Source organism: Chlamydotis macqueenii, chromosome 26, assembly GCF_036417535.1.
Source record: "Chlamydotis macqueenii isolate bChlMac1 chromosome 26, bChlMac1.mat, whole genome shotgun sequence".
NCBI lineage: Eukaryota > Metazoa > Chordata > Aves > Otidiformes > Otididae > Chlamydotis > Chlamydotis macqueenii.
The window spans coordinates 672,808-688,645 of NC_141581.1; the positions used below are offsets into that span (position 1 = coordinate 672,808).

Here is a 15,838-nt window from a genome sequence, read left to right on the forward strand (position 1 = left end):
ATGCTTTTTAGTGATCAAGTAATCAAAGCTAAGGGGTTTGGGTTTGGTTTTAACCTATTGGAATTAATGCTCTTTTTTTTTTTTTGTGGAATTAATTTAAAATGTTGTGAGATTTATTTATTTATTTATTTGTTTGTTAATAGGAATGTCAGTTGGTGATGGATTTCATGGAATTGTGCCACATTGGATTTTTTTGAATTACATGTTTTAGTCACTGTGGTTGTTACAGCTGAAATGAATGTGTTAATTTGTCTTTTGTTTCTTAATTTTGTACTTTATCCTGTAGCTGCTGGAGAAACATCAGTAAATGTGGAGAATTTGAAAGCTGTGACCATAGAAATATTTAACTTTTCTTTTTTTGCTTTCAAAGTTATTTTGAGTTTATCCTGAAGTTCATTTTTTTTAATTTTTTTTTTTTTTTTTATTGGTTTGGTTGAAAGGTTTGTCCAGAGGGGTCGCATTTATCCGGTTTGACAAAAGGTCAGAAGCAGAAGAGGCAATTACAAATTTCAATGGTCACAAACCCCCAGGTTCCTCCGAACCCATTACAGTGAAGTTTGCAGCCAACCCTAACCAGAACAAAAATGTGGCACTGTTGTCGCAGCTGTGTCATTCACCAGCTAGACGGTTTGGAGGGCCGGTGCATCACCAGGCGCAAAGATTCAGGTAGGTTAGGAGGAACGCCGCGTTTAAGGCTGTACTGCTGTTCCCCTGTCTGTCTGGGAAACCACTCTGGCAGCTGTGCAGAAACTTCTTCATTGCAGCATGTGTGGATGAATACATAGTGCACTCTGTGTCCTGCAGTGTTATGTAAATAAATTGTTGAATTAAAAGATGATTAAAGTGAAATCTTACTTGTAAAATGTATACTGAAGTCAATTATGTGAAGGTATGTACATGACGATGACTCATGCAGCTGAGCCTATAGCGAGGTGACAGAAAGAGCAGATGCCAGCTGGGTGTTGGTAGATGCCTGTCTCAACAGATCCCCATTCTGCCGTCCGTATCTCTGAATGCAGATATAATTTGTCCTCTTAATTAAAGCTCTGAATTGGTTCCAGCAGGGAGGTGTAGTAACGTAGGGAACCCTGGTTTCTGTTTAAGACTCTGTGGGATTTCTTCCTGCATCCTGGGCTGTGCAGCCTTCTGCCTTTGCTGGAGGCAGGTCAGTGAGATTCCGGAGGAGTCGCAGCCTACTGCCTGCTCCCAGAGCTGCGGGAGATAATCTGTGTTTTGAGGTTTTATTGAGAATTGCCTTAGTTGCTTTGGGTACGAATTGCTTGGATCAAATTGCCTTAGGTGCTTAAGGTTGGTGGTTGGACTGTGCTCTGGAAGATGTGTTGTTTCCCCTGTCTGGCAGATAAGTGATTGCCTTTGTTATGTGATACAGTTGTGAGAGTTTGAGAGTAGTGTTTCCCTGCTGAGAATTTTTTTTCTTTTTCTTCTCCAAGATAGCCAATTAGCACATCAAAATTGGACTAAAAAAGCCAACAGCTTTTTGCAGTGCTACTGCTCCAGTATTGCTGTGACCTTTTCATAATGTTTTGGTTCAGCGTTTAAGATCAGCTAAGTGTAATGTGTCTCCAGTGAGAATCAGTGCTTTATAGTCATCTGTTCTGCGCTGAGGGTGATGGAACGGGTTGCCCAAAGAGACTGTGGAGCGTTCATCCTTGGAGATGCTCAAACCCTGGCTGGAATGGGCCTGAGCAACCTGCTGTAGGTGCCCCCTGCTTTGCTGGAGGATTTGCAGAGGTCCTTACCAGCCTCGGGCATCCTCTGATTCTCTTCAGCTGTAGCCCAGGCGAGTTTGATCCAGGCAACTCCTCAAACAAGATTTCATTTCCCTGAAGCGCTCATCCAGACCTCTGCACCCAAACCTGCTAAGTCACACCAGGGAGTAAAATTCTCTGTGGTTGATAGTGAGGTGGGCTATTAATAAACTTCAGTGTGTCTTGATCCTAGTAAAATCTTGAGGCTTATGTCTCATTTTCATTCTTAATGTAATTGGGCATTTTCATCATTGTTCTTCCCCTTAAAATCCCACAGCCCTTCTTATTTTTCTTCCCACCTTTGGTGTTGTCTGCAGGTTTTTCTAGTAAGTCTTCCTTAAAGGATGCCAGACTTAATGAGTTGTAATTATTTATACTGTGGAAAAGTTTAGGAACCTTAGCTCAGACCAAGTCTTGTTGGTTTTGTGCAGTGAACAAAACATGATGAAAGGATAAGCTGCTTCCGAAGAGCTCCCAGTCTGTATAAATTACAGTTGTGATCTCTGCTGTGTGGAGGTTGAATACTTAAACTGACATTTTGATTACACGCCATCTCATTCCATCATATCCCTGTAAATCCAGGATTAAGTCCTTAGTATCTCTAATTTGTAATTATTAATTTCCTACCTACATCTCTCAGACCCTTTGTTTAACGGTCTGTTAATCCTTTGTAGTTCCTGTGGTGTTTGTGGCTCACATCAGGAACTGGTCCTAATGCCTTGTCCCAACTGGGACAGGCCTGCTAATTCTGCGACGTGGTCCAAGGCCTGCTCCGTTTTGATCCAGAAGGAATGACACTGCAGCATGGGATTGTGTTTGTAGGATATGTAGAACATCTAGGGCAGGGGTTTCTTCCGAGTGCAACATTTGTTTACTTAGACAGAATACCAGATCGCTAGGTGTTGAACTCTGATGAAATTAAGGAATTCAGCTCCTAAAGCTTGAGAAGGCTGGCCAAAGTCCCTAGAATCATAGAATGGTTTGGATTAGAAGGGACCTTAACGATCATCCCCCTACCCTGGGCAGGGACGCTTTCCACTGGATCAGGTTGCTCAAAGCCCCCTCTGACCTGGTCTTGAGCACTGCCAGGGATGAGGCATCCACAGCTTCTCTGGGCAACCTGTTTCAGGGCCTCACCACCCTCACAGGGAAGAACTTCTTTCTCATATCTAGCCCAAATCTACCTTCTTTCAGTGTAAAGCCATTACTCCTTGTCAAAAGTCCCTCCCTGGTTTTCTTCTAGGCCCCCTTTAGGCACTGGAAGCTGCTCTCAGGTCTCCCCGGAGCCTCCTCTTCCCCAGGCTGAACAGCCCCAGCTCTCCCAGCCTGGCCTCACAGCAGAGCTGCTCCAGCCCTCTCATCATCTGCGTGGCCTCCTCTGGACTCGCAGAATGTAAAAAGATGCCACGCTCCTGTGCAAGGGCAGCACAGGCTGATATTGAAACTAATGATACTGCTTGTTGGTGCGATGCAAGCTGTGGGGTTGCTCCACCTGCGATGCTGTACACAGCTGTTCTCAAATTGCAGTGAAAATCATTCTGCGAAAAGAATTTACAGGACTTTCATGGAACTAAAAATAAATTGTTTTCGTTTAGGAGTGTCACTTCTGAGACTGTCCTCTAGTGCGTTAAAATAATCCCAGAATGGGTTAAATGAAGCAGTCTGTCTTGTAACAATAGAGCAAAAGGTCATTCCTATACATGAGAAGGTTATAGAGTGAAAAAGATTACAATTAAAAAAATACGTAACCTCTCTTGATACTTAATGTCAGAAGTTGTTGGAGTTTTGAGGTTAGCATGACTTAAAAGAACCAGCTGCAGAAAGCATCATCTGCCAGTGCTTGGGGAGGAAGTACGATGAGATTGAGATTTTTTAAAATTTCAGCATTATTGTCATTTGAACAATTTTCTTTAAAGCATCTTGGATCTCTGTGGGATTCAGTATTGTTTGCCCAAATGAGACAGTCTTTTAAACACCCTTAGTAAATATAACTGCCTAACAATCATCTTAAATGTAAGTGGCCAGAAAAATTCCTGCAGGACAGCAGCGCTGTGCCTGGCCATGTGCAGCTGCTGTCCCAGGCTAACAGGAGATCGTGTGTCCATGGGCAGCCTTGGGTCCAGCGTGAGTGCAGAGAGTGATGGGGCCAGCTGAGCTGCAGAGCCAGCCCGCTCTCCTCCTCGTGCCAGTGCCCTCTCTGGTGCCAGGTGGCCCGTGTGGTGCCTCCAGGTGGATGCAAATCTTGAACATAAATTTAGCGTAGCTCTGATCCCCTGCCACCTGTTGCTTTTGCAGATTTCTTTTTTTCACGGTTGCTTTTTAACCAGCCAGAAACTTTTGTGAAAGGTTTCTTTTTCAGGTGAACTAAAAAAGTATCAGTTTAGAGTCGTGTTAGATCTGGGTAAGCGTGATATGTGTGAGGGGATATTTCCTATGGTTGCTTTTTTGAAATTACTTTCCAAGACTTTTAGGGGTGTTTTTACCCTGCTGTGGGTTGTGGTTGTTGTTTTTTTTAAAAAAACCAACCAAACCTGTAATATTTTTGTGAGTCGAAGCAGGAAGAGAGGAGAATCTGTTTGAAAACTAGTGTATCCAAAGAACAAAGGTACTTGCTGTTTTAAATTATTTTGCCTGTACTGTGCACTTAGAGCTGTTGTGTGCCTGTGTTCAACCTCCAGCTGCTCTTCTGCAGGTTTTCCCAGTCTTTGAGGGCCTGTTGGTCTGGGGTCTATAGCAGGCAGGTTCAGAGCCACACTGACTGCTGGAACCAACGTCATGCAATCCTGAGCCTTGTGGTTTTCTGCTCCCCGTACTCGTGAGCAGGAGTCCAAGACTGGTGATCTGTTGAGATGAAAACTTTCTATTACTAAGATAATACATCCTACTAGATCATTTCTGCATGGAAAGAAGCTATAGAGCTGAAGGTGTCTGTCAGAAAAAGTAAGTGTATAAAGCACACAAACACAGGAACATTTTTATATAAAAGCAAAATAAATAACAGATCTGTCACATAATCATCAAATCACACAGATCAGTGTGTCTCCTTCACATTCTGATACTCTTAACTGCTTTTTCAGTTTTACTGTAGTACAAGGATTCCCAAACTTGGATTTGCTTGCGGCTGGCCAGCAGTGGCAGCGGCAGGGAGTACGTGCGGCGTAAGCTCAGGTGTGTCCGCACTGCGCCCCAGCAACACCAGCGGCAGGGAGCCAGCTGGGCCGCGGCCTGGCTGGGCCACGGCAGCTCCGGCTGGCTCCGGGCAGGCAGCAGCAGCCAGGGGGTGATGGAGGGGCCGGGGCCTGTACCACCAAGACTCGCCCTGCGCTGGGAGCAGGAGGGGTCTTGCAGCTCAGGTGTCCAGGGAGGTGAGCTCTGAGCCCCGGGGAGCCTGGGGTGGGGGAGATGGGGACCGAGTGGTTCTCGTGCATGAGTGCACACCCAAGTGCCGCACTGAGGCTGGGCCGACTTCCCTGCACGTACGTGTGCGCTGCTGAGCTCTGCGCCCCTTCCTCCTGGTACGCGTTGCCTTGAGCCCTCGCTGCTGGGTAAAGACAGCTCCTGTGTTTCTGCAGGGCAGGAAAAAGTCTGTGTGGAAGCGTTTGGCACTTAATGCAGCCTTCACTGCCCAGACGTGTTCCCCATTCTCCAGGGCAGCAGAGAACCAGGAGCTGCCAGCACCATGTCCTTGGCAGAGAGCAGCACGTGTACCGCTTTTAGCTGGTTTGCATGTCGCAGTGGTACGCCACAGTTTGGGAGCCCCTGCTACAGTTTGATCATATTCCTGCAATCACGTGACCTCATGATTTTAGATAATACATAAGCACAAGGGATCAAACTGAGTTACTGACCTGAACTTTCACATTTCCTGATCTTTGAGTGCTTAGCTGTGCAACTGTAATATTGCATTAAAATATTCTAAAGCTTTGGATTTCTAGGATGGAGACCAGAAGTAGGATAAAGGGGAATTGGAGATGTGGGTTATTGGAGAAAAGAACACAAAGCAAGACATCAAAATGAGAGGTTTTTGCTTTTTGTTATGCATAAATACTGCTGGGGTACTATGCAGGAGGCAGGGTTTAGGAAGAGTGGGTAGGAGACTTTAAAAAAATCCACTAAAGTCAAATAAGTTTTCCTGGTATTAAGTTCATGTAAAATTATTGAGAAGAAAACCATACATGCGTACTGAAGCTGTAAACCTGTGTGCTTCAGTGTGACTTGCTGGTTTGGTGTTCGAAAGCTACTGCAGTTCGAATATCTGCATAAGCACTGTTAAGGAATAAAACCCTGAGATTTAAATTCTGTAGCCAGAAGTGGGGGGCATCGCAGCTGCTGAGAACGGAGTGGGGAAGCACTGAAATTTCCTGAACGGCCTGATAGCTGGGAGTATGCAGGACCGTGGCTCGCTTAGCAGCCTGCTGGTGGTGGGAGCATTTGCCTCGCCTGCTGCCTTATGGTGGGAAGGGGTTTGTTCTGTTCCACAAAAAAAAGAAATTTTGAGTCATACACAAAACCTCTGTTCTTAAAAACACCATCACCCCCACCCCCTCCCGCAAAACCCAAAGGAGCCCTTTGACTTGGGAGTTCCCAACGTGCCGTTCTAGAGGCGAGAACAGCAGGACATGGGAGTGAAACCCCTTAAGCAGGGGGTGGCTTAAAGGGAGCTGGGGCCTCTGAGAGGCGTTGCCTTTCTCTGCAGTCGAGCAGTCCTGCGCTGGTGCCACGGAGCGCACTCAGCACCCTAACCCTCAGTTTCAGAGGTCCATCCAGATCCCCTGTGAAGGTGATCGCGTAATCTTGCCTTGCAACTCCTCTGTTGCCTACCTCTTTTTAACCATAGTTCCCTATTGATAAAGCAGTTGGAATATTTAACTTTTTTTTTTCCTGGCAGCTGTCAATTTGATTGTCAATTTGAATGGGGAAACATTTATTTCTGGTGGTTTTTGATGTCCGTGTAGAAACTATTCATTCTCAGTTGCTTCCCGTTCAAATTAATTTGCTTAATTGAATTGAACTTTTACATGAAATATTGTGCTTTTTATTTGCTAGGTTCTCTCCTATGGGTGTAGATCACATGAGTGGGCTTTCTGGTGTAAATGTTCCAGGAAACGCATCTTCTGGCTGGTGTATCTTCATCTACAACCTTGGTCAAGATGCTGATGAGGGAATCCTCTGGCAGATGTTTGGCCCCTTTGGCGCGGTTACCAATGTGAAAGTTATTCGAGATTTCAACACCAACAAGTGCAAAGGTTTTGGTTTTGTGACCATGACAAACTATGAAGAAGCTGCAATGGCCATAGCAAGTCTTAATGGCTACCGCCTGGGGGACAAAATCTTACAGGTTTCCTTCAAAACCAACAAGTCCCACAAATAACTTGCTCGTGCTTTTTGTATGGAATAGATAATTGAGTGACAGAAGTTGAAACTTTTTTGTTAGTGTAAAACTCATTTTGCGCCAATTTTCACAAGTGTTTGTCTTAGTCTAAATGAGAAGTGAAAAAGGTTTTATATTCTGGGATGCAACTGACATGTTCAAATGTTTGAAATCCCACAATGTTAGACCAATTTTAAGTTTCTTTAAGTTATTTCATTGAAAACATGTTAAAAATCCCCTGAAATCTTAAGTAGATTGCATTAACTAGACCCTCTGGATGGTGGTAAAATTGAAGCATGCTTTCACTTATGAGACTAACATTTGTTCCATTGAATGTTGTCTGCAAAAACTGGAATTTTCTGAAAAATATCAGGCTGAATTCAGTAATTTCCTTGGTTTTTTTTTATGTTGTTGTTTTCCTACCCATTCCCCTGACCTTCTCTACCCCAGACTTGGTCGTATGGAAGAAGAGTTGAGAAATACTAATGTTTTAGTTGCCAGTAAATTGTTTGCTCAATTAATATTCATTACTACATATATAGTCGAGGATTAGGCTTTGTAAAGTCAAGGTCTTGTAAGTAGTAGCATGCCAGCATAACTTTAACACCATTGATGAGGTAAGTTGCACAGAGCAGTGGCCAAGTTGTAAATTCAAAGGTTTTAGAAACGTTACTTTTAAAGCCCACTTCTAATAGGAATGGACCAAAGAGTTTCGAAGAAACTCCGGGAAGATTTCAGAGTCAAAATGAAACTCCAAAAAGAGAGCGTGAATATGTGTTGCTACTTTATGAGACTGAATCTCTTCTGTCCAAATATTTAATGCATGGTGCACTACTTACTGGTACATTGTAACGCAGCAAGATACCTACTCATTTTCAAAGATCATTGTAGTTTCAATTCCTTTGGTAGTTCTGTGTTGTAAAGAAAAAAAAACAGTTAAAAACATTTGAGCATTGTATTTCTCGCATCCCTTCTAATGAGTGCTAGATTTTCTATTTTAATAGGATTTTGTTTTGACAACTAGCTTTACTTATTGAACACTCAGCAGAAAAGTACTTACTACTTGCAAGTTAGATATTAACAAAAAAAACCCTTTGATTTGTAGATTTAAAGATTAATCCCCCAAGTTTTCTGCAGACTTGCCTTGAAACTTTGAGTTGTTCTGTTTCTGTTAATTTTCTTTTGCTTTTTTGTGTTTTTTGTTTGTTTTTACTTTTGCATTTAAGAACATTAAATTTGATTTTGTTTTGCTCAAATTTTGTTTTGTTTTTTATTTTCTGTTATTTTTTTGCTAAGTATTGCACAAAATGTCCAGCTTTCAAAGAGTATTGTTTTCAAGAACCCTAGGTCCTCCTTAAGAGTTGTAAGTTACTCCTTTGACAGATGCGTAGAAGAAAAAGGGCTGTGAAACAAGAGCACCACAGTAAATCTGTCCTGTAGAAACGCCGTGCCACAGACCGCGGTCAGCCTGCAGGTGGTCTTTGCTCGGAGGCCTGGAAGGGGTTGCTCCATCGGGTCATAGCTGCGTGAGGGCCCTGCACGGCCAGGGACCTGGCCTGGGCAGCTTTCAGTCTCGTGTTTAGGTGCAGTTGCCAGAAGGTGTAGCAAAGGCAAAAATGGGGAGAGTGGCAGGTTTGTGGCAGTGTCTCCTTTTTTGATGTGAACCTCTACCAGCACCAGAGCTTGCTTTCCAACTCCAGAGGCCGTTCCGAGCAGCCTGTTTGTATCGCTCTCCCTGGCTGGCCCTCCCTGGCGTTCACAGGAGTTTCTCCTCTTCCCACAGTAGGGTCTGCGGTCTTGCACAGCCAGACGGAGCCTGCGTCAGCATCTCTGCACGCTGCCGCTGCAGAGCAGTTGAACTGGCTGCCCAGCTCCGCTAGCTCCCCTCAGCGCTGTCTAGGAGATGCTGGTATTTCTGGAACTGCCTGTGCCGTACTTAAAGCTGTACAGATGGGCCTTGGCGCCACGAGCAGCCTCCTGCTGTTTCCGAGCTTGTGTGCGGTGAAAGTAAGTGGGATTCCTGCTATCAGTACGTTCAGCCCTGCCTTTCCTGCCAGACCTGTTCATCTGCCGTCTTTTAAAAAGCATGATGGTCTGTAAAGCGGTGACTGTGACAAAGCAACCAACCGACTCCACACCCCAAAGTGTGCTTTCCAGCTGTCTATTCCAGTGTCAATTCTGGATGTTTCCACCAATTTATCACTATTCATTTATCACTTCAACGAATACTTCTTTTCTGTGTACAAGGAGAGATTCAGAAGCCTTCAGGGGATTTCTCCCAAGTTAAGACAGTGTAGTGTAGAGAAGTCCTCTTACTGTGCCCCGTCACTTCTTAACCTCGCGCTACCCTGTTCCACGGGAGTGGGTCTGCGGTTGGTTCCAGTTTCCTGTCATTCTCTCTTGCCTTGTTTCATGTAAGATTAATTTTCAAACTAAGTGGGAGTTGCTGTTTTATCACAGCATTCACATGGGGGTTCAGACTTCCAATGACTTTTCATCAGTAATCATGACAGGCGTGCTGGCCGTTGCGGCCACGTCAGCAGCGCACTGCTGTGAGCTCACTACTGTCACTTCAAAAAAAACTTGGAGACGTTGGTATCGCTGTCACCTGACTGCTTTCCTATTTTTCCCTTCTCGCATTCTTTACTAAATGAGAAGGAAATGCGGGGCATTTTTTCAGTAGTGGTATGAAAACATCTCTTTTAGGAAACATCTGATCCCAGCTTCCTTTGGTAGTTGCCCTGAAAATAGTTACAGGCAATTCATGTGAGCAGAGCGCTGCTGCTTGAGTCAGGAAAAAAAATCCTGCTAAAATATCAGCAGTGTGTGGTCTCACCATTCCAACAGTCAGTAAATACTTGGCATAAATAGCTCAAGTCAAGAAAAAATGATATGTGTATTCTCGATGCTTTTGGTCCTAAGCAATAGCCCGTGCACCCTACTAGTAAAGACCAAAAGGAGACTTCTGGACGTGGAAGCTAAGTTCTAACAACAGGTAATCTGCCAGCAGCTTTTCTACCCGAAAGGTACGAGCAGCTGGTTCCCTCACGATGTCATCCAGCGTCCCCTCTTTTGGAGTTCTTCCTTGAACGTAACCTGTTTGAAGAGAGGTTTTGACCTCTTAGTCCTCAGGGAGTTCAGAAAAACCGCAGATACATCATGCTTTTTCATCTTCTAATTTGATGAAATACAGGTGTTTTTCAGGTGACAATTTTGTGCTTGCCAGATCTTTGTGAAACCAAAGGCCTGTCTCAAACCAGAGATTTCTTACGTTTCTCAGGAGGTGCAGTCGGCTCAGTACACTAGAAAGTCTTGGTTGCTGGATTAGGACTTGATGATCAGATTTTAGAGACCTGCGTTTGACGGTCCCTGCTGGAGATGTGCTACAGGGAACGGCTGTGGTGGGAATGTTCCGGAGTCCGTTAGAGTAGGGTGGAAGTTTCGCAGTGCGCCTCCAGGTACCTGCTTCTGAAGGATCAGGTGTAACTCCTGGTAAGAACACGTAGTGATGGCCACGCTGCTGTTGCAGGGTCTGTCTGGAGATGTCGGAGAGCTGCAATGTCTCAGGGCACAGGCCGTGGGTTTTGTGCCAGTGTTTCTGAAGGGCTTTCATGAACCTGCAGTCTGGATGACGCCGTTTCCTTTTTACACTTCTTTGGTCAGAGAGAAGATCTTTTTTAAAAAGAGAGAGAGAGAGAAGGCTCTTTCCTTGCTCTCCTGTGGCCAGGGAGCTAGCTGAAGATCTGCTGGTGGGGAATGCAGATGGCGAGACCAGCTGGGCTGTTTTCAAACGGACCTGGTAGCAAGGGAGTTTTGGGGCGAAGGCGTGCACAAAGAGAGACCTTCTTTGTGCGTGAGCGCTTTGCACTCCGGCAGAAACTGCCCTGTGCTTCTGTAACTTTTTCTGGCGGTGGTCGCCCCGGGTTCTCGCCTCCCTGGCTGTGAGCCGTCTCCGTTGGAAAGCAGCCTGCCAGTCGGTCACCTCTGCGCCCCGGCTGCTGTGGCGACACAAAGGCTTGCTGCGCCAGAGCAGGATCGTACCTCGGGCCTCGGGCAGCCTGCAGGACTTGGAATGTTAACCCAGTTATCTTCTTCAGGAAACTTGACCAGCTGCTGAATGTCTCGTGTTATTTTAATTATTGCTTTGTCACTTTTAAGTTTAGAATTGCTTTATCTTGGTATTTCTTTTGAAAGGAAAGCTCTGCTGCCCTTGGTACCTCTTCTTTTCTCCACTTTTTTCAAATACTTGTTGGATCTGGCACTCCAAGAAGGCTCTTACCAGGCCAGGGCATGGCTGCCAGACACGTTTGTTACGGGGCTGCTGCCAAAATTGCACGCGAGCCGTCTTCGTTCTTTGCAAGACTGTGGAGTTTCACTCTAAAAATGAGACAATGCCTAGTTAAGAGCAAAACTGTCCTCATTGTGGTTGAAGACCACCTCCAGACTTCTCTGAAGATGTTCTGGGCTTTACTGTGTACTACAGAATTAAAAAAAAACAACAAAAAAACAACAAAAAAAAAAACCCAAAAAACAAAACAACCCAAACAAACAAACAAAAACAAACAAAAAAACCCCAGCAACAACAAAAAACCCATGAATTGCGTTTTCTTAGTATGTAAAAAAAAATTGAGTTTTGTCAAAATTAGAATTCCTTAAAGGCTTTATTCAGACTTGGTCTCTTGCAGTCTGATTTATTAGTAAGTTTTTATTTCTGCTCAGTCACTTACAGTTGCTTCCGAGATTTCTCCGATGAATGGAGTTCCCCCCTGTTCAGAAAGCTAGCCACAGTCCTCAGCACAGTTGAAACCTTCTGTTAGCCGCTGGCAGGTAGGGAAGTGTCACAGTAAACGCAGAAAGGACGCTCTAACGTTGCTGTGTGCTTTATGTGAGCTGGCAGGGGCAGGTACAGCTCCTTCAGGTGAGATCACAGCGTCAGCGCAGCTGTAGCCATGAGCAGAAGCGAGACAGCTCAGCGCGGTTGGTTCTCTTGTGGTTCCATTTGAGATGGTGTCTGCGTACGTCAGTGTTGAACTTGTTTTGCTCTTCAAGCTATGTCATCATGAAGTTTGCTTTACTTGAGATGCTGCCCTCCACTCTTCCGTGTAGAGGGAGGGGACCCAGCTGATGCAGATAACGTGTCCTCCTGTGCCAAGCTTGTGCCAATCCCCCCGCTGCTGCTCTGCTCTGGTACTGAGGAGACTTGAGGATCCGTCTTGTAGGGTGGAAGGAGAGGTCAGGAAACTCAGTGTCCAGGACAGCGTCCCCGTAGCGGTGTGTGTCCACCCATCTTTTGCCGTCCCTTTGGTTGGTTATGTTTTTTCGGTACATCTGTATCATAATAGCATGAAACCACTGCAAATCGGAGCTGCAGACGTCGCTAACGTAGATCAATCTCTCACTGCAGCGAGTGCGAGTTGGCCAGTTTACGGTCACTTGGTTTGTCCAGATGACCCAGGGGTGTCGGTATGGAGGGGCCACCTCTTTCTGTAAGGCATTGAACGTTGTAGTCATGTTGTTTATACAAAGCAATGGAAAGTCTTTTAAAAAAGAAATTGGCATAGCTACATTTATAGAAAGAATGTTTAGATAAAACAGAAAAGATGAAATAACTGTAAAGGTGATCCACTATTTTGAATGTTAAGTTTTGGAAATGAGTAGTCCCTGAGATCCTTGAACACTTATTATCATTTTATGTTGCTTTAATGTTCTGGGTAAGGTCAATAAAGTAGAGATTCTTCAAATATTTCAGGAGAGATTTTTTTTTTTTTTTTTTTTTTCCCAGTGTATCCTGAACTGTGGTAACTGAAGTTATTTTTTGGATAGTTTATAGTTGCCTATTGCTTTAAAAACAAAACCAACAGCCTGCAGAGCATCCCCACACTTACTTTTTTAACAAAATAAACAGATCTTATAATAAACTACTTGTTGAGAGTAGGTCCTCTGATCGATCTGCTTGCAAAGTGTTCGGGTTTGTGGGAGGTTTTTTAACGTGCAGCTCGTTGTGAGCTGCTGGTGATCCCACGGTTCAGTCCCAAGGGTCAGGCACAGGGCAGTTTGTCCTGGTGCTACCTCTGTCGTAAGGTTGCTGGGGTTTTGACTTCCACAGTGAGAACTTTGTCCGTTGTAACGCGGCCAGTGAAGCACCTTATTGTGGCGGCTCTGCTTCTCAGAACAGCTTTAGAGCGAGGGGACCAAATTCACCTTCAGCAGGAGAAAGCACGGCGCCCTTAGCGGAGCTGCCCTTGGGGTTGGGGTTGGGGTTGGTTGCCAGTGCCCTGCCCCCAGAACTGGATCTGTCACCCCGGGCACTTTAACCTCTGTGCTGGGCAGCAGAGCAGTCTGTGCCGCGGGCGCGCTCCTCCCGTGCAGCCCTGCGCTTCTCCCTGTTGGGTGCTCGGGGTGGATGCGGAGATCGAAAGGCTAGCATTTATTTTCTGTGTTGACTGCACCTTGCTGCTTTTCTGCTTCTCCACTTTAAATCCAAAAGCGGCGTTGCTGACGAGGGGCGGTTTCCTCGCTTTTGCTCGTAAGAGGCGGCGCCTGCGTGTTGCGCGACGTCTCCGTGAGCGGATGCAGAGCTGAGACCTGCAGCTGGTTTGTGAAGGGTCTGCTCTGGCTGAGCCAGGTACTGCAGCCTTTGTCATCGCTCTGTTGTAGCAGTCTTGTCTGGTAAAACTGAACAAAACTGCGAGCGTTGCTTTCTCTTCCGCACCGTTTCAAAGCCGCCTGGAGCCTTTGAGGTCTCTAAAGCAAAGCACGACGCTCAGCGATCAGGTTTGACTTTAAATCCTGTGATTGTTTTCCGCAGTCTCGCTGCGATTGTTTGGTATAGACCACACCAGGTAAAACATTGACAGAGTTTGAACTAGGAATATTTTTCTGTTGAGTGGAATTTTCAGCACTTACATTCTTTTTTGTTGATAATAATGGAAAATCAGTAACAGAACTGCCACCTGAAACCTTGCCAAACTGCGGCCGTGTTCACGTTTCGGAGCCTTTGTGCTCGTACTGCCGTTCCTTGGTTTTAAACGTTTCTGAGCAGCTTCTCGGTGGTACGGCTGAACTTTTTCACTTGGTCATTCAGAAGAAAAGGACATGAGACACTTGACGCCTAGGTTGGGATAAACCTTTATTTGACCAGTAATTTTGAATAATCCTGTACTGCTAGTCTTCTTATGGATTTCGTTTCCCTTAACTTATGTAATCTTTTGTTTATGAATTAATCTGTTTGTGGGACAGAAGGTTTTATCGATTGTTTTCCATACTGTACAGTATATGGTTAAACATTTTGTATATTTAGTGTGTTTTTAAGTTATTGCTTTGTTTTATATCAAATAATTTATTTTTCAGGTACCATTTTCATTTAAACTTTGTTTTTACATGGGTTTATTTTAAATAAAGTATGACACTGCTTTCCAAATGTCTAAAATGAAGTTGAATCCCATTGTGTTATTTTGAGACCACTTATGTAAATGAACTTATTTTAGAAATGACTGCAAAAATATACCAGTTCATACTTTGGTTGTGCTTCAGTTCAAGTGCTTGGAAATTTTCTGCGATGATTTTTAAGCAATTTGAAAAATGGGAATTTTCATATTGAAACAGTTCGAAGATTTGTAGAGTGAAGCAGCAGCTTTGTAGAATCCTGTGGATGGAATTACGAGCATTGTTTTCTATATGGTATTTTCAAAATTAAATGAATCGACGCCGAGATAATTTGTGCTACTGTTAATACTTAAATGCGGTCATCTGCCCATAGTGCAGAGGAGATAGTACTTCTGCCACATGTTCTTTGCCGGTTTTGTTGAATGCTTGTTTGGAATGTACTCATGATGTTTTTCAATGATCCGTGATGAGAGTTGATGTACTTCAAAATAGAATTAGGTTTTTACTTAATTGTTCATATTTTGTCTTTTTTCTCCTACAGGAGTTGGATTATTATTGTGCAGTTTGGAATTTGTCAGTTTTTTCAGAAGGATCTGAGCTGTGTTTTTGAGTAGGCTGGTCAGACTGAATCCACTCGAGACTTTGGTACTTGTAGCCTTGTTAGAAAGATGGAGTTAAAAGGCTGCACACTATTTCCTTCTTATTTTTCAGGAAAAAAACGTTGCTTTCTCCGTCTTTTGGTGTTCATCCTGATTAAACCAAAACCAGAGCCCAGCTACACCATTGCTCGGAAGTGTATATTGAAAGTTTTGAAGAAGAAGAAATGTGTCAGTGTTCAGGTCAGGCAGGGCGCCGGGGTTCTCCTCTCCGGCTGGAGCTCGGGGCTGGCCGGGTGCCCGGCTAGCGGCCGCAGGGGCGGCTGTGGAGGTGACCTTTCTGAGAAGTGCTCGTGAACCCGTGTGCTGCTGTTGGCTCTGCACAGGCTGTAGTCAAGCGTTATTCCCTTTTTCACCAACACAAATTTCCCAAGTTCTGATAAATTGATGTCTGCTCCTGCTGAGTTTCAGCAGGTGCCTTGCTTCTGCCTTTAGTCAGAGAAATTATCCCTCTCGTTAGCCGAAAAGTGTGATAATTGTCATACTTCTGAGGCACTGGTTCTGATTTTTCTTTTGTCTTAATGACTTACCTGTGATAAGGGATGTAAAATAAGAAGAAAATAGTGTCTTATGTACGATAAAGCAGAACGGATGGCGATGCTGTGCCAGCTCAGGCCTCTCCATGCGGTGGAAAATGAGATTTCTGGGTATTTTGC

At 44.6% G+C, this 15,838-nt stretch overlaps 1 protein-coding gene across 1 annotated transcript in view; it reads left to right on the plus strand.

Annotated features, from left to right (window-relative positions):
* ELAVL1 (ELAV like RNA binding protein 1) overlaps positions 1–14,573 on the plus strand; it is a 37,756-nt gene extending 23,183 nt beyond the window's left edge. Inside the window, exons 5-6 of the mRNA XM_086767110.1 lie at positions 441–666; positions 6,816–14,573. Of these exons, the coding sequence (XP_086623236.1) occupies positions 441–666; positions 6,816–7,140 (551 nt within the window). The 3' untranslated portion in view covers positions 7,141–14,573. The remainder of the gene's footprint in view (positions 1–440; positions 667–6,815) is intronic.
* Positions 14,574–15,838: the final 1,265 nt, after the last annotated feature.